This window comes from Pristiophorus japonicus, chromosome 2, assembly GCF_044704955.1.
Source record: "Pristiophorus japonicus isolate sPriJap1 chromosome 2, sPriJap1.hap1, whole genome shotgun sequence".
NCBI lineage: Eukaryota > Metazoa > Chordata > Chondrichthyes > Pristiophoridae > Pristiophorus > Pristiophorus japonicus.
The window spans coordinates 277,058,722-277,086,113 of record NC_091978.1 but is presented as its reverse complement, the minus strand read 5'-3'; the positions used below and the strand labels follow the sequence as shown (position 1 = coordinate 277,086,113).

Below are 27,392 nucleotides of genomic sequence, written 5' to 3'. Positions count from 1 at the left end.
CCCGCGGCAACGAACGGCTTCCTCCTCCCCCCCCCCCCCGCGGGAACGAACAGCTTCCTCCCCCCCCCCCCCCGCGGGAACGAACAGCTTCCTCCTCCCCCCCCCCCCGCGGGAACGAACGGCTTCCTCCTCCCCCCCCCCCCCGCGGGAACGAACAGCTTCCTCCTCCCCCCCCCCCCGCGGGAACGAACAGCTTCCTCCCCCCCCCCCCCCGCGGCAACGAACGGCTTCCTCCTCCGCCCCCCCGTGGGAACGAACGGCTTCCTCCTCCGCCCCCCCGTGGGAACGAACGGCTTCCTCCCCCCGCCCCCCCCCCCCCCCGAACGGCTTCCTCCTCCCCCCCCTGCCGTCGGGAACGAACGGCTTCCTCCCCCCCCCCCCCCCGCGGGAACGAATGGCTGCTTCCCCTCCACACCCCCCCCCCCACCCCCGCGGGAACGAACGGCTTCCTCCCCCCCCCCCCCCGCGGGAACGAATGGCTTCCTCCCCCCGCCCCCCCCCCCCCCGAACGGCTTCCTCCTCCCCCCCCTGCCGTCGGGAATGAACGGCTGCCTCAACTTGTGAGGCTTGCTGCAGCATTCTCCCTGGCACTTTCACACAAGTAGGAAGATGGTTTATTTAATCTTTTCTTTGCTTATAAATGTTTATTCAGGTTGGATTTATTTGTATAATATTTGTATAAGTATAAATAAGGATTTATTATAGAATTTAATGACTTCCCTTCCCCCCCCCCACCTCGTTCTGGACGCCTAATTTGTAACCTGCGCCCGATTTTTTAAATGTGTAGACAAGGTTTTTTCAGTTCTACAAAAATCTTCACTTGCTCAATTCTAAGTTAGTTTGGAGTACGTTTTCACTGTGGAAACTTTCAAATCAGGCGTCAGTGGCCGGACACGCCCCTTTTGAAGAAAAAATTCTGTTCCAAAGTGGAACTGTTCTGCCTGACTAGAACTGCAGAAAAAAAAAATGTGGAGAATTGCGATTTCTAAGATAGTCCGTTCTCCACCAGTTGCTCCTAAAAATCAGGCGCAAATCATGTGGAAACTTGGGCCCTTTATCCCTAACTCACAGTTTCTATTACAATTACATTGCTTGAGTGTGTGGAACTGTCCCTTTAAGTGTAGTGGGTTGCAGGCCTCCTTTTAGAGAGCCTTGCTTTCTTTATCCCAATCCTCTTCTCCGTTTGGTGCCATGTGTTGCTCCATCAGCGTTTCACTTCGTGGTCTATCCGCCGTCATCTTTTTCTTCAGTGCATCACCTCGTGATTCGGGCGCCATCTTTCCTCCATCCACGATGTCGACTGCGGTGATCCTCTTCTCCCCGGGTTCTGCCTCCGAAGCTGGGAAGTTGCCTCTGGATCCGATTTTCTTTCTCCAGAGTCCTGCCACTGGAGTGTGGAAGGTGCGCTCAGGTCGTCCCAGCTGGATCATCTCCACGCAGTCGTGCTGGGCGGCCTGTGCCTCGGGTGCTGTGCTGGTCTGCTCTCTGGTGCCGGATCCAACCTCAGGTGAGGGCTTGCTTGCTTTGCCTCTGAGCACAGAGGACGTCATTCGCTGGAGGGGTGAAGTCTTCCCACTTCCAATGGATCTTCTCCATCCATCTTCTTCCGAGAAGTGTTGGTCCATCACCTGCACAATCCACAGAGGTAACTTGTGCACTGCGCCATCATGGAGTACCTTTACATCCTCACTACCAACGACTGAGATAAGTTCATCGGTGTAGGTGCGCAACTTTGCCTGAACCACGGCCAACTTGGGTCGTTCAGCTTGATTGTCCATGAAGACTGGAACGCCATCTATCTCGACGTCCATCCTCAATGGGGAACACTCGGTGGTTCAGGTAAACATGCTATATACCTCGTCGTGGGGCTGAGCTGCCTCTCTGCCTATTGTTTCTTAATCCGCGCTGGATTCATGGCCATCTGCAGACTCTTCTTTGACACAGTGAGTCATATTTCTCTTACACATTCGCTGGAGGTGGCCCTTTGTGCTGCAGTTTTTACACACAGTCTTTAAAAAGGCACTGGTGAGCCCAGTGATTCCCTCCACAACGCCAGCATGGAGCTACTCGATTAGCCACCCTCGGCGGACTCTGAGTTAAGGGACTCGGGAGCCTGTTCTCTCTTCCCCGAGAAGATTCGCGTTCTACAGTCCAGCCTTAAAAGGCGCCACTCTGTGCAAAGTACTTGCCGGGTTTGAGTCCTGAGGGTGAATCATCTGCCTAGAACCGCAGGTCGAGGTCATGAATGCCTGGCTCACAGAGATGGCCTTCTGCAGTGTGACTGTGGTATCCGCCAACAGTAGCTTGTGAAGAAGGCCCTCATGGCCAAAATGTCCCGCAGTGCTTCGGTGAGGTGGTCGCCGAAATCACACGGTGCCGCCAGCCTCCTGAGGTCTGCAGCGTATTTCACGATTTCCTGGCCTTCGGTAGGTGTAGAACCGGTGTGTGGCTGTGAGGATGCTCTCCTTGGGCTTGAGTTGCTCATGGATCAGTGTTAGAAGTTCCTCGTACATCTTGGTCGTCGTCTTCGCTGGTGCCAGCAAGTCCCTGACGAGGCCATAGACGGTGGGCCCACAACTAGTTAGCAGGATAAGTCTGCGCTTGCCAACCAGTGTGGCCGGGTTGTCTCCTGCCAGGTCATTTGCTGTGAAGAAATGGTCGAGCCTCTCTACCATCGGCGAACTGATACAACGTACCAAGCGGTAGCCATTTTTGCATGAAAGACCATAAACTCGTCACCAATTGTTGTGTCCTTGGATGCTCTGATAATGACTCCACGAGGCAATGTGTTGTTTTTGAACTGCAGTGACCATTATTGATGACTCCAGAGTGAGGATCACACTTGGTGGCCTGCCTTTTATACTAGGCCAGGCACAGCTGTGCAGGTAACCTACAAGTCTCCCACCTGTGTGCACACCTCGTGATAGTACAAACAGTAGCCATGTAGGATACATGACACCCCGCTTCTCTTTTTTCAGAAGATAGTACTTAGGTGATAAGACCTGAAACATTAACTCTACCATCCTCAGTCCACAGATACTGCCTGACCTGCTGAGTGTTTCTCGCAATTTCTGTTTTTATTACAATACTGGTTGGGGCCTGAGTCCATGGTGTTGATCTGCTTTTTTCTCATCTCAGGACTGGTGGGCCAACTGCATTTTACTAGCAATTTTTATTTTAATTTCACATCTACTTCATTTAAAGATCACATGGATGAACTTCAACAATTGTACATCCCTGTCTGGTGTAAAAATAAAACGGGGAAGGTGGCTCAACCATGGCTAACAAGGCAAATTAGGGATAGTGTTAAATCAAGGAAGAGGCATATAAATTGGCCAGAAAAAGCAGCAAACCAGAGGACTGGAAGAAATTTAGAATTCAGCAGAGGAAGACAAAGAGTTTAATTAGGAGCGGGTAAATAGAGTATGAGAGTAAGCTTCCAGGGAGCAGAAAAACTGACTGCAAAAGCTTATATAGATATGTGGAGAAAAAAAGTTTAGTGAAGACAAATGTAGGTCTCTTGCAGTCAGAATCAGGTGAGTTTATAATGGGGAACCAAGAAATGGCAGACTAATTGAACAAATACTTTGGTTCTGTCTTCACTAAGGAAGACACAAATAACCTTCCGGAAATACGAGGGGACCGAGGGTCTAGCAAGAAGGAGGAACTGAAGGAAATCCTTATTAGTCAGGAAATTGTGTTAGGGAAATTGATGGGATTGAAGGCCAATAAATCCCCAGGGCCTGATAGTCTGCATCCCAGAGTACTTAAGGAAATGGCCCTAGAAATAGTGGATGCAGTGGTGGTCATTTTCTAACATTCTATAAACTCTGGATCAGTTCCTATGGATTGGAGGGTAGCTAATGTAACCCCACTTTTTAAAAAAGGATTGAGAGAGAAAACAGGGAATTATAAACCAGTTAGCCTGACATCGGTAGTGGGGAAAATGTTGGAATCAATTATTAAAGATGTAATAGCAGCGCATTTGGAAAGCAGTGACAGGTTCAGTCCAAGTCAGCATGGATTTATGAAAGGGAAATCATGCTTGACAAATCTTCTAGAATTTTTTGAGGATGTAACTAGTAGAGTGGACAAGGGAGAACCAGTGGATGTGGTGCATTTGGACTTTCAAAAAGGCTTCTGACAAGGTCCCACACAAGAGATTAGTGTGTGAAATTAAATCACATGGTATGAGGGGTAATGTATTGACGTGGATAGAGAACTGGTTGGCAGACAGGAAGCAAAGAGTCGGAATAAACGGGTCCTTTTCTGAATGGCAGGCAGTGACTAGTGGGGTACCGCAAGGTTCAGTGCTGGGTCCCCAGCTATTTACAATATACATTAATGATTTAGACGAAGGAATTGAATGTAATATCTCCAAGTTTGCAGATGACACTAAGCTGGGTGGCAGTATGAGCTGTGAGGAGGATGCTAAGAGGCTGCAGGGTGACTTAGACAAGTTAGATGAGTGGGCAAATGCATGGCAGATGCAGTATAATGTAGATAAATGTGAGGTTATCCACTTTGGTGGGAAAAACAGGAAGCAGAATATTATCTGAATGGTGACAGATTAGGAAAAGGGGAGTTGCAATGAGACCTGGGTGTCATGGTACATCGGTCATTGAAAGTTAGCATGCAGGTACAGAAGGCGGTGAAGAAGGCAAATGGCATGTTGGCCTTCATAGCGAGAGGATTTGAGTATAGGAGCAGGGAGATCTTACTGCAGTTGTACAGGGCCTTGGTGAGGCCACACCTTGAACATTGTGTACAGTTTTAGTCTCCTAATCTGAGGAAGAACATTCTTGCTATTGAGGGAGTGCAGCGAAGGTTCACCAGACTGATTCCCGGGCTGGCAGGACTGACATATGAAGAAAGACTGGATCGACTAGACTTGTATTCACTGGAATTTAAAAGAATGAAAGGGGATCTCATAGAAACATATAAAATTCTGACGGGATTGGACAGGTTGGATGCAGAAAGAATGTTCCCGATGTTGGGGAAGTCCAGAATCAGGAGTCCCAGTCTAAAGGTAAGGGGCAAACCATTTAGGATCAAGATGAGGAGAAACTTCTTCACTCAGAGAATTTTGAACCTGTGGAATTCTCTACCACAGAAAGTTGTTGAGGCCAGTGCGTTAGATATATTCAAAAGGGGGTTAGATGTGGCCCTTACGGCTAAAGGGATCAAGGGGTATGGAGAGAAAGCAGGAATGGGGTACTGAAGATGCATGATCAGCCATAATCATATTGAATGGTGGTGCAGGCTCGAAGGGCCGAATGGCCTAATCCTGCACCTATTTTCTATGTCTATGTTTCTATGAAACCTGCACTTTTTTTCCACCTTTCCCCTATCTTTCTCTATGTTTCACTATTTTCTTGCACTTTTGTCTGTTTGGACCTCTCCTTAGTCTTTTCATCCTACAATATTGACACATTCTTTGTCCTTTTAATGGTTTTTCTTTATGTCATCTATCAGTTTTCTATTAAGCAATTTGCAAGTCATTCTTTATTCGCACTCTGTTTTTATTGATTCTCCCCCGCTCAGTTTTCCCTCTCCATTTTTCCCAACTTCAATAAAATAAAAGGAAAGGACAGAACTTGCATTTATATAGTGCCTTTTATGACCTCAGAACATCCCAAAGAGCTTTACAGCCAACGAAGCAATTTGTTGAAATGTAATCACTGTTGTAATGTAAGAAAATATGCCAGCCAATTTGCACACAGCAAGCTTCCACAAACAGTCGTGAAATACATGGCCAGATAATCTAGTTTAGTGATGTTGGCTGAGGAATAAATATTGGCCAGGACACCAGGAGTACTCCCCTACTCTTCCTCAAATAGTGTCATTGGATTTTTCGCATCCACCTGAATGGGCAGACGGGGCCTCGATTTAACGTTTCATCCATAAGACAGCACCTCCGATGGTGTACTACATTCATTACTACACTGAAGTGTCAGCCTAGATTATGTGCTCAAATCACAGGAATAGGGCCTTGAACCCACGATGTTCTGACTCAGAGGCGAGAGTGCTACCACTGACCCAAGGCGGTCATCTCTTTTATTATTCAGTCTTCAGTTCTGATGAAGGATACAAAATGAAATATCATAACCTGGCTCTTTTCTTTACATATATTGATTGAGCTGCTGTGTAATTCCATCCTTTTCTGTTTACTTTCTAAAAAATTGACAACATTTGCATAGTTTCCTTTTTATTTGAAGCTATTCTACAAGTATTGTCCAAGAACCTGACTCTAAAAGAGTGTTATCTCAACCTAAACCACTGGGTGGGAAACCCACGGGATCAGGTGGTATGTTGATTTTACACCCCGCCCAATTATTACTCTTCCATTCACTTCAATGGAGAAAAAAATCAGATGGGGTGTAAACCCAGTGATACACCCACTCCCATCAGTTTCCCGACGGATGGGTTAGGTTAAAATTGGCCTCTTATGTCAGTTTAAGTGTAGGATATTCACATGGATTGTATGCAAAAGTGTAGGCTAAGCACAAGTAAATTTCTCTTACCAGTATTTGCATCTATGTGGAATGCTCCATTTTCATTCCCACTAAAAATGCTGTACATGATTAGTGCTCCATTTTTGCTGTAGTCTTGAGCTATAACAGTCAATACCATAGTGCCTATACAATGAAAGAAGAATTACGTACTGCAAAAAATGAAGGATTATTGGAATTGCTTGGCCAGCATATAACTTCTGCAATTTATAATTATGCCAAATCCTGTTAAAACAGTGGCTTGCAAATGCAAGATTACCCCTCCCCTACCTGACAAAGGTCTTACATCAGCTTTATTAGGTGGAGGATGAAGTACATATGTGCCAATCCCAGATTTCACACAATGTAATATAGAACCCACAATTTGAAAATTTGGTACAGGTTGAACCTCCTTTATCCAGAACTCCCTTATACGGAACCACCCCTCGTCCAGAACCATTCCTGGCACCAGGTGGAGCATGCGCAGAACTCCGACATGACCAAATTGAAGCCCTTCATCGCTGCCGACTCCCGCAATCGCTGGCCTGACCTCGCGATCCACCGCCCATCCCCATGATCTCTCTGCCGCACCCCCAGCCCCAATAATCCCTTGCTCAGTACCTGTACCATCCAATTTAACGTGACCAGCCCTTGTCCGGAAAAATCCTTTATCCAGAACAGGCTGGGTCCTAAGGTTTCCGGATATGGGAGGTTCAACCTGTACTAACACAGTAGAAATGTTGCAACTCATCTTGTACTGATTTGCTTTCTACAACAACAACAACAACTTGTATTTATATAGCGCCTTTAACGTAGTGAAATGTCCCAAGGTGCTTCACAGGAGTATTGAGAGATAAAAAGTTTGACACTGAGTTACACAAGGAGAAATCAGGGCAGGTGATGAAAAGTTTGGTCAAAGAGGTAGGTTTTAAGGAGTGTCTTGAAGGAGGAAAGAGAGATAGAGAGGCGGAGAGGTTTAGGCAGGGAATTCCAGAGCTTAGGGCCGAGGCAACAAAAGGCACGGTCATCAATGGTTGAGCGATTATAATCAGGGATGCTCAAGTGGACAGAATTAAAGGAGCACAGACATCTTGGAGAGTTGAGCACATATGTACTTCACCCTCCACCTAATAAAGTTGAGCACCTAATAGAGCACAGACATCTCGAGGAGTTATGGGGCTGGAGGAGATTACAGAAATGGGGGGCGAGGCCATTGAGGGATTTGAAAACAAAGATGAGAATTTTGAAATCAACTCGTTGCTTAACCAGTGAGCACAGGGGTGATGGGTGAGCGGGACTTGGTGAGAGTTAGGATACGGGGGGGCTTGGTGCGAGTTAGGACATGGGCAGGCAAGTTTTGGATCAACTCTACTTTACGTAGGGTAGAATGTGGGAGGCCAGCCAGGAGTGCATTGGAGTACTCAAGTCTAGGGGTAACAAAGGCATGGATGAGGGCTTCAGCAGCAGATGAGCTGAGGCAAGGGCGGAGACATGTGATGTTACAGAGGTGGAAATAGGTGGTCTTAGATATGCTGTGGATATGTGGTCGAAAGCTCATTTCAGGGTCAAATATGGCACGAAGATTGCGAAGTCTGGTTCAGCCTCAGACAGAAGTTGGGAAGAGGGATGGAGTCAGTGGCTAGGGATTGGAGTTTGTGGCGGGGGCCGAAAACAATGGCTTCCCAATATTCAATTGGAGAAAATTTCTGCTCATCCAGAACTGGATGTCGAACAAGCAGTCTGACAATTTAGAGACTGTGGAGAGGTCAAGGGAAATGATAGTGAAGCAGAGCTGGGTGTCATCAGCGTACATGTGGAAACTTGACACTGTGTTTTCAGATGATGTCGCCAAGGGGCAACATGTAGATGAGAAATGTTGGGGGGGGCCAAGGATAGATCTTTGGGAGACACCAGAGGTATTGATGCGGGGGCAGGAAGAGAAGTCATTACACGTGATTTTCTGGCTACGATTAAATAGATAAGAATGGAACCAGGCAAGTGCTGTCCGTTACACTTGATAATGTTGCTTATTTCACGATGCAGGCACTAAGTGTAGGATACAGCAAACTTAGACCCCGAAATTCAGAATCGCTGGAAAGCTGGTGCTCCGGCCACCTTTTTGTGGCCATGAGCGCCAAAATTTTCTCGTGGCTGGGCCACCCCATATTCAGCTCCAAAAGTGAACAAATGGGTTCCAATGCGAGTGAACCCTTCCAAAGTGAATTTTTCGGCAGTGTGGCTGTCTTAATTTGAGCATTATCACCACTGAGAAATTCAGCATGCAGGTAAGGGTTTCTAATGAGCCAGCTGCTCCCTGGCCTTTTTAAAAGCTAGGGTTTGCAGTAAGGCGCTGAGGGGGGCGAAGGAGTTTGGAAGGTGGTAAACTAATAATAAAGGATGAAACTGAGTACTGTGTATAATGTGTAAGTGTGACTTTAGCTCCTTTAATAAGACTCCAGAGTGCAGGTACCTCGTAGGTGGCCTCCTTATATACTGTGCTCCCAAGGGATGCAGGGATCCCTTGGGACTCCAACAGGTGGGCCCGGTGTCATGCAGGTTACAAAGGGTTAAATATATAACATCACTCCCCCGTGAAGTCAACAGTACACTTACTTACAAAGTGAGACGATCTGGGGCTTTATGCTCCCTTGTCGATCGTCTCGGTACAAATGCGGATGTGGATGGGTTGATCAGTTCTTCACTGGGCTGTTGGGCAGCCGGCCTTGCCAGGCTGCTGGGGATGAGGAGTACGGTTTCGTGATCAACCATGATGTCAGTTGCCACTTGTGTGTATGTTGGAGGGTCAAAGTTGGTGGTGTCCTCTTCGGGTTGTTCGTAGCTGTTGGTGAACCGCAACTTGATTTGGTCCAAATGTTTTCTGTGCGTTTGTCAACTGGCCAATGTGACCTGAAACACCCTACTCCCCTCTTTGGCTGTGACCGTGCCAGTGAGCCATTTGGGACCATGTTCATAATTGAGCACCAACACGGGATCATTGATCTCAATATCGCGTGACAAATTTGCGCGATCATGGTACACACTTTGTTGATGCCGCTTGCCCTCCACGTCATCATGGAGATCAGGGTGTACCAGAGAGAGCCTTGTTTTAAGCGTCCTTTTCATGAGCAGCTCGGCTGGGGGAACCCCGGTGAGTGAGTGGGGTCTGGTGCGGTAGCTGAGCAGCACTCGGGACAGACCGCAGGGAGCCTTCCGACACACGTCAACCTTTGCTTGGAGGTCTGAACTGCCCGTTCTACCTGGCCGTTGGATGTGGGCTTGAACGGAGCAGATGTAACATGTTTAATCCCATTGCGGGTCATGAATTCCTTGAATTCAGCACTGATGAAGCACGGCCCATTGTCGCTGACTAGGACATCAGGCAAGCCGCGCGTGGCAAACATGGCTCGTAGGCTTTCAATAGTGGCCGTGGACGTGCTTACAGACATTATTGCACATTGAATCCATTTTGAGTAAGCGTCCACGACAACCAAAAACATTTTGCCTAGAAATGGGCCTGCATAGTCTACGTGGATCCTCGACCACGGTTTGGAGGGTCACAACCACAAACCCACAAACTTAGCAGTGCCTCTCTGGGTGCATTGCTCAGCTGAGAGCAAGTGTTGCATTGGCGCACGCATGACTCTAAATCTGAGTCAACGGCGGGCCACCACACATGGGATCTGGCTATGGCTTTCATCATTACGATGCCTGGGTGAGGTGCTGTGCAGTTCATATATGAACGTATCTCTTGGGAAAGACGACGCGATTGCCCCACAATAGTTGCCCCGCTTGCAGGGACAACTCGTCTTTGCATCTGTGGAACGGCTTAATCGCCTCCTGCATCTCTACTGGGACACCGGACCAGCTCCCATGGAGGACACAATTTTTTAACCAAGGCCAGTAAAGGATCCTGGCTAGTCCAGGTCCTGATCTGGCGGGCCCTAACAGGGGACTTCTCGTTCTCGAATGCCTCCATGATCATGAGCAAGTCTGCTGGCTGTGCCATTTCCATCCCAGTGGTGGGCAATGGCAGCCGACTGAGAGCATCTGCGCAGTTCTCTGTGCCCAGTCTGTGGCGGATTACATAGTGAGCGTGAGCGCCCATCTTTGGATGCGGGCAGAGACATTGGTATTAATCCCATTGCTCTCAAGAGAACAGCGATATAAGCGGCTTGTGGTCAGTTTCAAGCTCAAACTTGAGGCCAAATAAGTACTGGTGCATTTTTTTCATCCCGTAGACGCACGCCAGAGCCTCTTTTGCAATCATGCTGTCGGCCCTTTCGGCCTTGGACAAACTCCTGGACGCATAAGCAACCGGTTGCAAAATTCCCGATTCATTAGCCTGTTGTAACACACACCCGACCCCATATGACGACGCATCGCAAGCTAGCATTAATCGTTTACAAGGATTATACAGGACAAGCAGTCTGTTTGAACACAACAGATTTCTGACTTTCTTAAAGGCAGCCTCTTGTGAATTCCCCCATATCCAGTAGCGCATGTAGGGGTTCTAGCAGGGTGCTTAACCCAGGTAGGAAATTACCAAAATAGTTAAGGAGTCCCAGGAACAACCGCAGCTCCGTCACATTCTGTGGTCGCGGCGCGTTCTTGATGGCCTCTGTCTTGGCGTCGGTGGGTCTGATGCCGTCTGCTGCAATTCTTCTCCCCAAGAACTCGACGTCCTGTGCCAAGAAAACACACTTTGAGCTTTTCAACCTGAGCCCCACGCAATCCAACCGACTAAGAACCTCTTCCAGATTCTTCAAGTGCTCCATGGTGCCCGACCTGTAACCAACATGTCGTCCTGGAAAACCACTGTCCAAGGAACCGACTTTAGCAGGCTCTCCATATTCCGTTGGAAGATACCCGCAGCCGACCGAATCCCGAATGGGCACCGGTTGCAGGTAAACAAACCTTTGTGCGTGTTGATGCAGGTGAGGCCTTTCGAAGACTCCTCCAGCTCCTGCGTCATGTAGGCCGAGGTGAGGTCCAGCTTGGTGAATGTCTTCCCTCCAGCCAGGGTCGCAAATAGGTCGTCTGCCTTGGGTAGCGGGTACTGGTCATGCAGCGAGAAACAGTTAATCGTTACTTTATAAGTTCCCACAAATTCTAACCGTGCCGCCCTCAAGTACCGGGACAATCGGACTGGCCCAGTCGTTGAATTCCACCGGCGCGATGATGCCTTCACGTTGCAGCCTGTCCAGCTCTTTTTCACGCATCATGTACGGTACCGTCCGTGCCTTGTGGTGGATGGGTCACGTACCGGGAACCAAATGGATCTGCACTTTTGCCCCCGAGAAGCTTCCAATGCCTGGCTTGAACAGCGATGGAACTTTGCTCAGAACCTGGGTACATGAGGCGTCGTCAACGGACGAAAGCGCTCGGATGTCGTCCCAGTTCCAGCAGATTTTTCCCAGCCAGCTTCTGCCAAACAACGTGGGGCCATTCCCTGACACAATCCACAGCGGGATTTCGTGTACTGCTCCGTCATAGGAGACTTTGACTTCTGCACTAATTACAGGGATTAGTTCCTTGATGTAAGTCCTTGGTTTGGTGTGAATGGGGCTGAGCTTGGGCCTGTGTGCTTTTTGCCCCACAGCTTGTCGAAGGCCTTTTTACTCAATATGGACTGACTTGCCCCCTTGTCCAGTTCCATAGATACTAGAATACCGTTCAGTTCAACTTTCAACCTTATTGGTGGACATTTTGTCGTGAATGTGTGTACCCCATACACTTCTGCCTCCTCAGTACGAGTCTCCAATTCAGCCTGATCCACAGTGGATCGATCTTGCTCTGTAGTGTGGTGGTTTGCAGCTCACCTGCACATTCGTTGGATGTGTCCCATTGTTCTGCAACCATTGCACGCATAGTGCTTAAAGCGGCATTGATGGGGCCGATGATCACCTCCGCAGCGCCAACACGGTGTTAATTGCCTCGCATTAACGATTGATGGCGGACTCTGGATCATCTGAGGTCGGGCAGCAGCAGCTGGCGTATACGTTCTGCCATGTACATTTCTGCTCGAGACCGACGTTACTTTATGCACAGTACTGGCCGAAACTTCTTTATTCTGCGAAATCTGTTTGGTGTTGTCGCTGGTGGACATAAATGCCTGGGCTATCGTAATGGCTTTACTTAGATTTGGAGTTTCTACAGTCAACAGTTTGCGCAGGATTGTCTCATGGCCAATGCCCAGTACAAAAGTCTCTGAGCATTTGTTCTGGGAATCCCTCAAACTCACAATGTCCTGTGAGGCACCTTAGTTCGGTGACATAGCTCGCCACTTCCTGGCCCTCCAATCATTGACACGTGTAGAACCGATACCTCGCCATCAAAACACTTTCCTTAGGATTTAGGTGCTCCCGGACCAGCGTACACAGTTCTTTGTAGGATTTCTCGGTTGGTTTTGCCGGGGCCAGGAGATTCTTCATGAGGCCATAGGTTGTTGCCCCACAGACAGTTAGGAGGATCGCCCTTCGTTTGGTAGTGTTCTCATCTCCTTCCAGCACATTAGCCATGAAGTATTGGTCAAGTCTCTCCACGAAGGCCTCTCAATCATCCCCTTCTGAGAACTTCTCCAGGATACCAACTGTTCTTTGCATTTTCGTGCGGTTGTTTGTTACCTCGTCACCAATTGGTACACTCATAATAAAAGGATGAAACTGAATACTGTGTACAATGAGCAAGTGTGACCTTAGCTCCTTTAATAAGACTCCAGAGTGCAGGTGCCTCCTTATATACTGTGCTCCCAAGGGATGCTGGGATCCCTTGGGACTCCAACAGGTGGGCCCTCTGGTGGTCAGGTGTCATGGAGGTTACAAAGGATTAAATACATAAGAGGTGTAAGAGGTGCAAGGAGAGCCAACAGATTCACTGATAAGGAGCTGGAGACTCTGATGGATGGTATGGAGCACAGAAGATGAATACGGTTTCCTGACATGGGGAGACCTGGCAGATAAGCAGTACATAATGAATGGAGGGAGATTGCAGGGGAGGCGTCAGGCACCTCCATATATGTGCAGATGCACACTCCCAGGAGGGTGCTAGCAAGTCTGCACCTGACTCTTCCAGGCTCAGAGATGTTCCGTGGGCATCCGAGAAGGACAGTTGTAGGTCCCAGACAACAACCACAGCAGCCTTCCCGGACTCATGATGCAGCCACAGGGATGACAGTTAGGCATGGTATTAGGATAGTCACGCGTAACAGGTGTTATAGTGAGATGCACAGGAGTAAAAAATAACAGTATTATTATATTGTTCTTTATGGTCTGTTTTTGCAGTGATTTGGATAATTGGATACAATTTTATTTTTGGCACATATATCTGGCCTGGTGTTTCATCTGGGAGTGGGCAATTCTGTGTTAAGGCACTCATTGTGATGGCCATTGAAAGTGGTCGCTGAAGGGTCAGGTGTGGATAGGATTATCTGAAGTGAGCAGCTATGAGACGCAGCTGCACCTCCCTTCCAGGGTTGCGATATGGACGCCTCCTAGCTCTGGGGCGACGGGGATCCTCCTCCTCCTCCTGCTGCACCTCCTTCTCCTCATGTGGTACTGCTTGCTCGACCTTCAGCGGATGTCCCCTCATGATGGTCAGGTTGTGCAGCATGCAGCAGACCACGACGATTATGGAGACCTGTTGAGGAGAGTACTGCAAGGCGTTCCAGTGCAGTCCAGGCACCGGAACCTCTGCTTGAGGATGCCTATGTACTGCTCGATGATGCACCTGGTGGTACAATGAGCGTCATTATATGCATGCTGTGGCACTGTCCTGGGGTTCCGCAGTGGAGTGAGCGGATGTCCCTTGTCCCCAAGCAGCCAACCGCAATCCTGATTCGGGTCGGTGAAGACGGCGGGCACCAGTGGTCTGGCATAGAATGAACGAATCATGGCTGCTGCCTGGGTACCTGCCAGGATCCGACGATGGTGGTCACACACAAGTTGATTGTTCAGAGTGGAAGCCTGTACGGTTGACCAAGATCTCGGGGTGATGATGTGGCACCCTCAGCCCAGCATGTGTGCAGTCAATGGCACTCTGCACCCTCGGGAAGCCTACCATTCAGACAAATCTGGCCTGCCGCTCCACCTGTTTGTCTCTTGTCATCGGGAAGGAGAGGTACTGCACCCTTCTCCTGTACAGTGCATCTGTGACCTGCCGGATGCACCAAAGCGCTGAGAATTGGGAGATGTTGCCAATGTCTGCACTGGCAGACTGGAAAGACCCCTTCGCGTAAAAAGTCAAAGTGATGGTGGCCTTGGTCTCCGCGGTCCCGAGGCGTGTTTGAGGCTGCAGATCTTCTCGCAGGTCAGTGCAGAGCTCCCTCAGTACTTCCGTCCGAAATCGTAACCGTCGTAATCATTGCTGATCAGTGAGCTGGAGGATGGAGAATTGAGGGTATGGCCACCTCCTCTGGCACTGCCTGCTGGCCATCACCCTGGTCCTCCACATTCTCGGGCTCCTGTGGAGGCTCTTGCTGGAAAGGCTCCTCTCCCAGTATTTGGGGGCGGGGGCAGCATCCCTCACCCGCCTCCTGATGTCATCTCTCTCCTGGCTACCCTCTCTAGCTGCAGGTCTGCGCACATATGCAGGGCCGCGCACATAGGCAGGGCCTTCTCTTGGTTGCTGCTGCCTCCCTTGCGTGCTACTTCTCTGCAAGGTGCTGACGGCGACGCCTTCTCCTGCATGCCACCCTGCATCTGACCAGGTATACAAGGTGTTGCCCTCCCAACACTCCTCCCATCCTAGGGTGAAACCTGCCAAGCAAGTCTCTGCTGCCCACAATGAGGCCTACAGGCCTCCACTAAACAGTCAGCAGGTTTAATGAAGCAAAAACAATCACTACAATGTATTACACTTTAAATTCAACTCAAAACTTAAACTATTTTCCTGCCAAAGGGGCCCAATCCCAGAAACACTCCAGCGCTGTTGCGTTCGAGCACCGACTTGAATACCTGGCGGGGGCATTGCCGGAAGAACTCCTACCTTTTTATCGCTAAAAATCCAGGTGGTGTCCGATTTCCAGTGGCCCGACCGCTGCTTCCTTTCCCGCACAAAACTTCTCCTTTACTCTGGCTTCACCCTGCCGTTTCCGGCGGAAGTGAGCACTCCTGAAAACCCCTCCCCGAGCTGAATATGGCTCGGGGAGGGAAAAGTCCTCGACCGGGCTTGGGGAGGGAAAAGTCCTCGACCGCGGTGGCCGATCAATTTTTTCCCGTCGACCGCCCAAACTCCGCGGTAGCCTTCCCTTCAGGGATGGTGAATTTCGGGCCCTTTGTATCAGACAAAAATGTTAGCAGAAAAGTTTTAGCATTCCAGTTAAGATAGTGTTAAAGCTCGCCTTGTGGCCATTAATCACTGGTTGATTAATAACATAGCTCTAAGTTATCTGCTATTACTATATATTTATATGATTACAGTAATAATGGGCTGAATCTTAACCCCCCCCCCCCAAAATGGGTGGGTTGGGTGAGGTGAGATGTTAAAACTTTAAAAATCTCAAACCCAACTTGGGATGCTTATGTCATATACCAACGGCTAAATACTTTAGAATCTTTAGAGGAATATAGAAAGTTAAGAGGCAAAATTAAAAAGGATATTAGGAATGCTAAGAGAGCATGAGAAATTCTTGGCCAGTAAAATCAAGGAAAACCCTAAGATGTTCTATAAATATATTAAGAGTAAGAAGGTAACTGAAGAAAGGGTAGGGCCTATTAGAGACCATGAGGGTAATCTTTGTGTGGAGGCGGAAGATGTTGGTAGGGTCCTTAACGAATACTTTGCATCTGTTTTCACAAGGGAAAAGGGCAATGCAAATACTGCTATCGAGGAGGAGGGAGATATTCTAGATGAAATAAAGAGAGAGAGAGGGGAAGTATTAAGGGGTTTAGCAGCTTTGAAAGTAGATAAGTCTCCAGGCCTGGATGAAATGCGTCCCAGGCTGTTGAGCGAAGTAAAAGAGGAAATAGCAGAGGCCTTGACCATAATTTTCCAGTCCTCTTTGGATTTGGGCATGGTGCTGGAGGATTGGAGGACTGCTAATGTAGTACCCTTGATCAGCTCCGCTGGGCAGGCCACATAGTTCGCATTCCAGACACGAGATTCCCAAAGCAAGCGCTCTACTCGGAACTCCTTCACAGCAAACGAGCCAAAGGTGGGCAGCGGAAACGTTACACGGACACCCTCAAAGCCTCCCTGATAAAGTGCGACATCCCCACTGACACCTGGGAGTCCCTGGCCAAAGACCGCCCGAAGTGGAGGAAGTGCATCTGGGAGGGCGCTGAGCTCCTCGGGTCTCGTCGCCAAGAGCATGCAGAAATCAAGCGCAGGCAGCAGAAAGTCCCAACCACCCCTTCCCTCAACCATTTTATTTGTCCCACCTGTGAGAGTCTGTGGTTCTCGTATTGGACTGTACAGCCACCTAAGAACTCATGCTAAGAGTGGAAGCAAATCTTGCTCGATTCCGAGGGGCTGCCTATGATGATGACCCTTGTTTAAGAAGGGAGAAAGGCATTGGCTGAGTAATTACAGGCCTGTCAACCTAACCTCAGTGGTGGGAAAATTATTGGAAAAAATCCTGAAAGACAGGATAAATCTACATTTGGAAAGGCAAGGATTAATTAGGGACAGTCTGCACGGATTTGCTAAGGGAAGATCGTGTTTGACTAACCTGATTGAATTTTTTGAGGAGGTAATCAAGAGGGTCGATTAGGGTTTTGAGTACGATGTAGTATATATGGACTTTAGCAAGGCTTTTGATAAGGTCCCATATGATCATGAAGGTTAAAGCTCATGGGATCCAGGGCAAAGTGGCAAGTTGGATCCAAAATTGGCTTGGAGGTAGGAAGCAAAGGGTAATGATTGATGGATGTTTTTGTGACGGGAAGGATGTTTCCAATGGGGTTCCGCAGGGCTCAGTACTGGGTCCCTTGCTTTTTGTGGTATATATCAATGATTTAGATTTGAATACAGGGAGTATGATTAAGAAGTTTGCAGACGACACTAAAACTGGCTGTGTGGTTGATAATGAAGAGGAAAGTCATGAGCTGCAGGAGGATATCAATCTACTGGTCAGGCGGGCAGAGCAGTGGCAAATGGAATTTAATTCAGAGAAATGTGAGGTGATGCACTTTGGGAGGGCTAATAAAGAAACGGTATACACATTAAGCGGTAGGCCACTTAATGGTGTAGATGAACAAAGGGACCTTGGAGGACTTGCCCACAGATCCATGAAAGTAGCAGGCCAGGTGGATAAGGTGGTTAAGAAGGCATACGGAATGCTTGCCTTTATTGGCAGAGGCATAGAATATGAGCAGGGAGGTTATGCTTAAATTGTATAATACTTTGGTTAGGCCACAGCTGGAATACTGTGTGCAGTTCTGGTCGCTGTATTATAGGAAGGACGTGATTGCACTAGAGAGGGTGCAGAGGAGATTTACTAGGATGCCTGGAATGAAGAATCTTAGTTATGAGGACAGATTGGATAGGCTGGGTTTGTTCTCATTGGAAAGATGAGGTTGAGAGGAGACTTCATTGAGGTGTACAAAATATTGAGGGGCCTGGACATAATGGATAGTAAGTGCCTATTTCCATTGGTGGTAGGGTCTATTACGAGGGGCATAGAAACATAGAAAATAGGTGCAGTAGTAGGCCATTCGGCCCTTCTAGCCTGCACCGCCATTCAATGAGTTCATGGCTGAACATTCAACTTCAGTACCCCATTCCTGCTTTCTCGCCATACCCCTTGATCCCCCTAGTAGTAAGGACCTCATCTAACTCCTTTTTGAATATAGTTAGTGAATTGGCCTCAACAACTTTCTGTGGTAGAGAATTCCACAGGTTCACCACTCTCTGGGTGAAGAAGTTCCTCTGCATCTCGGTCCTAAATGGCTTACCCCTTATCCTTAGACTGTGACCTCTGGTGGACTTCCCCAACATTGGGAACATTCTTCCTGCATCTAACCTGTCTAACCCCGTCAGAATTTTAAATGTTTCTATGAGGTCCCCTCTCATTCTTCTGAACTCCAGTGAATACAAGCCCAGTTGATCCAGTCTTTCTTGATAGGTCAGTCCCGCCATCCCGGGAATCAGTCTGGTGAACCTTCGCTGCACTCCCTCAATAGCAAGAATGTCCTTCCTCAGGTTAGGAGACCAAAACTGTACACAATACTCCAGGTGTGGCCTCACCAATGCCCTGTACAACTGTAGCAACACCTCCCTGCCCCTGTACTCAAATCCCCTTGCTATGAAGGCCAACATGCCATTTGCTTTCTTAACCGCCTGCTGCACCTGCATGCCAACCTTCAATGACTGATGTACCATGACACCCAGGTCTCTTTGCACCTCCCCTTTTCCTAATCTGTCACCATTCAGATAATAGTCTGTCTCTCTGTTTTTACCACCAAAGTGGATAACCTCACATTTATCCACATTATACTTCATCTGCCATGCATTTGCCCACTCACCTAACCTATCCAAGTCGCTCTGCAGCCTCACAGCATCCTCCTCGCAGCTCACACTGCCACCCAACTTAGTGTCATCCGCAAATTTGGAGATACTACATTTAATCCCCTTGTCTAAATCATTAATGTACAGTGTAAACAGCTGGGGCCCCAGCACAGAACCTTGCGGTACCCCACTAGTCACTGCCTGCCATTCTGAAAAGTACCCATTTACTCCTACTCTTTGCTTCCTGTCTGACAACCAGTTCTCAATCCATGTCAGTACACTACCCCCAATCCCATGTGCTCTAACTTTGCACATCCATCTCTTGTGTGGGACCTTGTCGAACGCCTTCTGAAAGTCCAAATATACCACATCAACTGGTTCTCCCTTATCCACTCTACTGGAAACATCCTCAAAAAATTCCAGAAGATTTGTCAAGCATGATTTCCCTTTCACAAATCCATGCTGACTTGGACCCATCATGTCACCTCTTTCCAAATGCACTGCTATGACATCCTTAATAATTGATTCCATCATTTTACCCACTACCGATGTCAGGCTGACCGGTCTATAATTCCCTGTTTTCTCTCTCCCTCCTTTTTTAAAAAGTGGGGTTACATTGGCTACCCTCCACTCCATAGGAACTGATCCAGAGTCAATGGAATGTTGGAAAATGACTGTCAATGCATCCACGATTTCCAAGGCCACCTCCTTAAGTACTCTGGGATGCAGTCCATCAGGCCCTGGGGATTTATCGGCCTTCAATCCCATCAATTTCCCCAACACAATTTCCCGGCTAATAAGGATTTCCCTCAGTTCCTCCTCCTTACTAGACCCCCCGACCCCTTTTATAACCGGAAGGTTGTTCGTGTCCTCCTTCGTGAATACCGAACCAAAGTACTTGTTCAATTGGTCCGCCATTTCTTTGTTCCCCGTTATGACTTCCCCTGATTCTGACTGCAGGGGACCTACGTTTGTCTTTACTAACCTTTTTCTCTTTACATATCTATAGAAACTTTTGCAATCCGTCTTAATGTTCCCTGCAAGCTTCTTCTCATACTCCATTTTCCCTGCCCTAATCAAACCCTTTGTCCTCCTCTGCTGAGTTCTAAATTTCTCCCAGTCCCCAGGTTCGCTGCTATTTCTGGCCAATTTGTATGCCACTTCCTTGGCTTTAATACTATCCCTGATTTCCCTTGATAGCCACGATTGAGCCACCTACCCTTTTTTATTTCTATGCCAGACAGGAATGTACAATTGTTGTAGTTCATCCATGCGGTCTCTAAATGTCTGCCATTGCCCATCCACAGTCAACCCCTTAAGTATCATTCGCCAATCCATCTCAGCCAATTCACGCCTCATACCTTCAAAGTTAGCCTTCTTTAAGTTCTGGACCATGGTCTCTGAATTAACTGTTTCATTCTCCATCCTAATGCAGAATTCCACCATATTATGGTCACTCTTCCCCAAGGGGCCTCGCACAACGAGATTGCTAATTAATCCTTTCTCATTACATAACACCCAGTCTAAGATGGCCTCCCCCCTAGTTGGTTCCTCGACATATTGGTCTAAAAAACCATCCCTTATGCACTCCAGAAAATCCTCCTCCACCGTATTGCTTCCAGTTTGGTTAGCCCAATCTATGTGCATATTAAAGTCACCCATTATAACTGCTGCACCTTTATTGCACGCACCCCTAATTTCCTGTTTGATGCCCTCCCCAACATCACTACTACTGTTTGGAGGTCTATACACAACTCCCACTAACGTTTTTTGCCCTTTGGTGTTCTGCAGCTCTACCCATATAGATTCCACATCATCCAAGCTAATGTCCTTCCTAACTATTGCCTTAATCTCCTCCTTAACCAGCAATGCTACCCCACCTCCTTTTCCTTTTATTCTATCCTTCCTGAATGTTGAATACCCCTGGATGTTGAGTTCCCAGCCCTGCTCATCCTGGAGCCACGTCTCCGTAATCCCAATCACATCATATTTGTTAACATCTATTTGCACAGTTAATTCATCCACCTTATTGCGGATACTCCTTGCATTAAGACACAAAGCCTTTAGGCTTGTTTTTTTAACACCCTCTGTCCTTTTAGAATTTTGCTGTACAATGGCCCTTTTTGTTCTTTGCCTTGGGTTTCTCTGCCCTCCACTTTTCCTCATTTCCTTTCTGTCTTTTGTTTTTGCCTCCTTTTTGTTTCCCTCTATCTCCCTGCATTGGTTCCCATCCCCCTGCCATATTAGTTTAACTCCTCCCCAACAGCACTAGCAAACACTCCCCCGAGGACATTGGTTCCGATTCTGCCCAGGTGCAGACCGTCCGGATTGTACTGGTCCCACCTCCCCCAGAACCGGTTCCAATGCCCCAGGAATTTGAATCCCTCCCTGCTGCACCATTGCTCAAGCCACGTATTCATCTGAGCTATCCTGCGATTCCTACTCTGACTAGCACATGGCACTGGTAGCAATCCCGAGATTACTACTTTTGAGGTCCTACTTTTTAATTTAGCTCCTAGCTCCTTAAATTCATTTCGTAGGAACTCATCCCTTTTTTTACCTATGTCATTGGTACCAACGTGCACCACGACAACTGGCTGTTCTCCCTCCCTTTTTAGAATGTCCTCCACCCGCTCCAAGACATCCTTGACCCTTGCACCAGGGAGGCAACATACCATCCTGGAGTCTCGGTTGCGGCCGCAGAAACGCCTATCTATTCCCCTTACAATTGAATCCCCTATCACTATCGCTCGCCCTTTGTCCTCCTCTGCTGAGTTCTAAATTTCTCCCAGTCCCCAGGTTCGCTGCTATTTCTGGCCAATTTGTATGCCACTTCCTTGGCTTTAATACTATCCCTGATTTCCCTTGATAGCCACGATTGAGCCACCTACCCTTTTTTATTTTTATGCCAGACAGGAATGTACAATTGTTGTAGTTCATCCATGCGGTCTCTAAATGTCTGCCATTGCCCATCCACAGTCAACCCCTTAAGTATCATTCGCCAATCCATCCCAGCCAATTCACGCCTCATACCTTCAAAGTTAGCCTTCTTTAAGTTCTGGACCATGGTCTCTGAATTAACTGTTTCATTCTCCATCCCAATGCAGAATTCCACCATATTATGGTCATAGTTTTAAGCGTGTTGGTGGAAGGTTTAGAGAGCATTTGAGGGGGGCTTCTTTATGCAGAGGGTTGTGGGAATCTGGAACTCGCTGCCTGAAAGAGTGGTGGATGCAGAAACTCTCACCACTTTTAAAAGACGGTTGGATGGGCACTTAAAGTGCCGTAACCTGCAGGGTTACGGACCCAGAGATGGTAATTGGGATTAGACTGGATGACCTTTTGTTGGACGGCGCAGATATAATGGTAAGTATTGCAGGGAATAGAATACAGCCACGGTGATCTCTTGGACTAGTTTCGATCGCCTGGATGGGTCGGAGAGGAATTTTCCCAGATTTTTTCTCCCAAAATTGGCCTGGGTTTTTAATCTAGTTTTTGTCTCTCCCAGGAGATCACGTGGCTCCGGTTGGGGTGGAGTGTTGAATGTTTCAGTGCAAGGGGTGTCGCAGTTGTGTGAGGCGGACTGGTTGGGCTGGATGCTCTTTGCTTTCCGTCATTGTTCATAGGTTTATATGTAACCTTTAGGGCTGCTGACCAAGGGCCGTGTGGCTCTTTGTCGGCCAGCGTGGACACGATGGGCCGAAATGGCCTCCTTCTGCGCTGTAAATTTCTATGTTTCTATGTTTCTTGTCCACTTCTGGGTTTAATGGAGGTGGGATAGGGGGTGGGCTACCAACCCACTCCCAAGAGGAGGTTTAGCCAATTAAATATTTTAATGAGGCTGGCAGCCACTGATTTAACCCGCCCTCCCCACCCACTAGCAACAACAAGCGACTTACCTGTGGCTGCGACCTGCTCCAGAGTGCTCCCCACCCGACGAGAAGCCAAATCTGTCAATCAGGCTGACTCCCAGGCGGAAATATAGCAGTGCTTGAGATCTATTGGCCCCAAGGTCCTTCATTGAAACGCCTATGAACTCATCGCTCTTTGGCATGGAAGCAAGTCATCCTCGGTACGAGGGACCGTCTATGATGATGATGATGATTGGCCCTGATCTTGACAGAGGCCGGGTGCTTGGCAGACAGTCGGTGTTTCTGTCCGGAAACCTGGAAATTCGGATTTCCCTGCATGCTGTGGAGTCAAAACTCAAACTCCACAGATCGGGGCCAATATATCTCATGCACTACTATATGAAATAGATGGTGGAACAGTAAGTATAAAAATTTTCTTCATTCTCCGTGTCCTCCAAGCACTACAAGTGTGGCCTCAGTTGCTCAGTGATGTGTCTTGGGCTGGTGATACCAAACAATATTTAACCAATGGACAACTACCTTTGCTGGTAAATGTCTTAGTAAATATCACTATTACAAGCTAAACTGGGCAAAGCTTTTTTGGGAGCTATCTTGCATAGCTGGGTGTCACAACCATAGCTTTGTTCTGAAAATAGTTGTTGACCCCTTCAAGGACAAAAAACTTCCATTCATCCAGAATCTTATCTTTCCCAAGATTTTAACATCCTCTTCTGACTTGCTTCAACTGGCAGGAAAGCTGCAGCCGCTTCTCCACTCAGGCCGGAGTTAAAATGTCATCACGTTCTGACTCAAATCATCACTCACAATGTTATCATCATCACAGGCAGTCCCTCGAATCGAGGATGACTTGCTTCCACGTCAAAAAGTTCACAGGTGTTTCAATGAAGGACCTAAAATTCCAGGTCACAAACTAAATCTTGAAGGGTGGAAGATGCCTGTGTTTGGATTTTTTTAACATGTGGTGACTGTTGTACACCAGCTACCATACGGGCTTGACAGAGCTAGGTCTTGGTCCAGTAGCAAGGATTAACCAAGACAACTGGAGACCAGCTCTGCTGCATGGACCAAGTGCACACACATATCACAGTGTGGACTAGCCCGTGCTGCTCCTGGGCCCTCGCCTCTCCTGGGCCCCCATCACGTCCCTCCACAATCTCTCACCGCTCCTTTGCCCCGACCTCGCCGCTCTTGCTGTATCTGCCCACGCTCCAATCACCGACCTGGACCCTGGTGACTTCCCTCTTCACTGCCATTGCTCTCCTGCTCCAGCACCTGCTGCTCCCTGGAATGATACGTCGCCACGCTGCTCCTTCCGCTCCCCGGCCTGCTCCGGTGGTGCTCGCAGGCCGAGGGCCGTTCAGCCTGCTGGGCTAGGCCGCCACCCTGCTCCTTCCGCTCCCCGGCCTACTCCGATGGTGCTCATAATGTGTATATTTAAAGAAGGACCCTTCCAACTTTGGGCAAATGGCATAACCATCCATCCAGAAGTCTGCATAAATTTTGCAGGTGGCTCCATAACTTGGACGATTTTAACTGCTTACCCACCCAATTTCCACTAAGCTCCTTGCTTCATTGGCAGTCATCATTGGCAGTCCCTCGAATCGAGGTGACTTGCTTCCACATCAAAAAGTTCACAGGTGTTTCAATGAAGAACCTAAAATTCCAGGTCACGAACTAAATCTTGAAGGGTGGAAGATGCCTGTGCGTGGATTTGTTTTTAAACATGTGGTGGCCGTTACACATCAGCCACCACACGGACTTGACAGAGCTAGGTCTTGGTCCAGTGGCAAGGATTAACCAAGACGACTGGAGACCAGCTCTGCTGCACAGACCTAGTGCGCACACATATCGCAGTGTGGGGTGGCCCGTGCTGCCCCCGAGCCCTCGCTTCTTTTGGGCCCCAAACTGGTGCCTCTCCTGGGCCCCGATCACTTCCCTCTACAATGTCTCGCCGCTTCTTCGCCCTGACCTCACCGCTCCTGCTGTACCTGCCCACGCTCCAATCACCGACCTGGACCCTGGTAACATCCTTCTTCACTGCCATTGCTCTCCTGCTCCAGCAAGTGCTTCTCCCTGGAGTGGTACGCCGCCATGCTGCTCCTTCTGCTCCCCGGCCTGCTCCGATGGTACTCGCAGGCCGGGGGCATTATTGGCACTATGACGGAGGTATCTAACAGCTTTCCAGAACGTGGAAATGTTTAGTTTAGCTCAGCTCAAATAGCCTCTTTTCAAATAGATCACCTTAAACATATGGAAAACCTGTTCCAAAAATACTCAAATTGCACAAAATCAGTTCATCTATGTTGCAATAATAAATTCTTTTGATCATGCATTGTTATTCTAACATTTAACAAAAGGTAGCTGAGCTCAAAATACCCCTCTAATAATCTTATAAGGTTACTTGCTTGGCAACAATGATTTTTTTTTGTATCACATAAAATCTTGGAAAAAACAAGTTTCACTTGTGGTTGTACACATTTGTCTCTGCCTAATGGTTGACAAAATGAACTGTGGTACCCTTTTTCACTCATTCAATCCCACACAGCAATTTAGCTGGAATCCCAAACTTCATAGGTTGAAGTGTTACAAATAGGGGGGGGGTTTAACCTAAAGCAACAGGTGGGTTGGGGTCATATGGGAAGTTAGAGTTAAAAATCTGAATCCTGACCAGAACCGGTCTCCAACCCACCCACTTCTGACTTTAACGGAGGCGGGACGGGGGCAGGCAGCCAACTCGTTCCCAGGAGGCAGGTCGTCTATTTGACTATTATAAGGCTGGAAGCCTCTGCTTTAACCCCCAATTTGAATTTAGAATGATTATCAGCAAGAACATTTTTGTGTCCTTCTGCGCATGCACCCAGTTGACCCCGCCCCTTTGTGCGCATGCGCACCCCATCCCCTCTGCATGCAGTGTCACCGAGGTCTGGCCACGCAAGCACAACATCGCAGTTGTGGCTGCAGTGTGGAGTGGGTCACTCTTTCCTCAGCTCTGTGGGAGAAGGCCCCTCACTGGATCTGTGGCGAGAACAGATGATTAAAAGGAAGATCAGAGAGAGAGAGAGAGAGAGAAAAAGAGGGGGGGGGGTCAGATCGGAGAGAGAGCGGAGTCGGAGAGAGCGAGCCAGGGGTCGGAGAGAGACAGACAGAGGGGTCGGAGAGAGAGGAAAAAGAGAGGGGGCAATCGGAGAGAGAGAGTCGGAGAGAGAGGGGGGGCGATCGGAGAGAGAGAGAGAGGGGGGCGATCAGAGAGAGAGAGGGGGGGGGATCAGAGAGAGAGAGGGGGGGGGGGATCAGAGAGAGACGGCGATCGGAGAAAGTTCAGGAACTTGTCAGGGTGTGGGGTAGAGAATAAGAGCAGCACAGTGGGGCAGGCGGAAGAAAATGATCCAGGTCTAAAGGAGGGGTGGGGGAGGAGAGCGTGATCCAGATGGCAAGACTGGACGAAATCCAGAAGTCACTGTTCACTTCATAACCAATAATCCGTGACCCACCCACAATGCCCCCTTTATGGCAGGGATGGGTGGGGAGAAGGTCATGAATCCGTGGGGGAGAAATTTGGGCAGGGGAAGAAGGTAAGCAACCCGGGGGGTGGTGTAGATCAGGAATTTAGACTGGGGGGGGGGGGGGGGAAACGTGATTAGGTCAGGAATTTGAGCTGGGGGGTGGAGTAGATCAGCAACTTGGGCTGGGGGATTAGGTCAGGAACTTGGGCTGTGGGTGGGGGAGTAGGTCAGGAACTTGAGTTGCGGGGCGCGGGGATTAGGTAGGAACCTGTTTGGGGGGTGGGAGGTCTTAACCTGTGAGAGTGAGCTCTATTCTGTCTGGAGTTGGCAGTTGGAATGGCTCAAATTACACTTTGCAAAGTCACTGATTATGTAGGCAGGGTGGTTCTAATTATACATTCCAGAGAAACTGCTGGGTGTGTCTTATCCTCCAAGGGAACCAATCAGCAATCAGTCATGTGATTAAGGAGCCCCAATCAGAGCTTTAGGTGTTACAAATAAGCACGTCCTTTTGATTTTAACTTTAGTTGGTCGGTGTTTTGCAGGTCTCGTGAAACCCGCCAGCTAATGTAAGGAGAGGATTGCTGGATCCAGGAGGAAAGTGCCTTTGCATTTACCTCCTGAATCTAATGTCCCTACCTAACCTACTCCCCGTGATCATAGACACCACCCACAAGGCCTCCGATCCCTCTCCCTAGGCCTCCAATCTCCCCCCTAATATGGCCACTTTACCACTGGCCCTCCGATCTGCTCTTCCAGCCTCCTACCCTCCGCCCAACCATCGCTGCCATTCCTCACCCACACCCCCTCCCTCCCCTCCAGCTACTGATTCCTATCTGACACCCCCACCCCCTTCCCAAAAGGCTGCTCCAGGCCCCACCAATCCTCATCGAATCACCCCGACCCCCAATCCCCTCACTGCTGGTCCCAGCACCTGATTCTCATCGACACCAACCCCCCCCACACCCGGTGCTGGTCCCGACTCCTGATCCTCATCAGTCACCCTGCCCTTGCTGGTCCCGGTCCCTGATCAGTTCCCCTGACCGCTTCAGAGCCTTTCCCAATCCCATCCCACCTTCCCC

The 27,392-nt window shown here is 48.7% G+C and overlaps 1 protein-coding gene across 1 annotated transcript in view; it reads right to left on the bottom strand.

Annotated features, from left to right (window-relative positions):
• Positions 1-27,392, bottom strand: part of dchs2 (dachsous cadherin-related 2) — a 177,558-nt gene that overhangs the window by 41,264 nt on the left and 108,902 nt on the right. Inside the window, exon 14 of the mRNA XM_070862278.1 lies at positions 6,525-6,638. Coding sequence (XP_070718379.1) covers positions 6,525-6,638 — 114 coding nt within the window. The remainder of the gene's footprint in view (positions 1-6,524; positions 6,639-27,392) is intronic.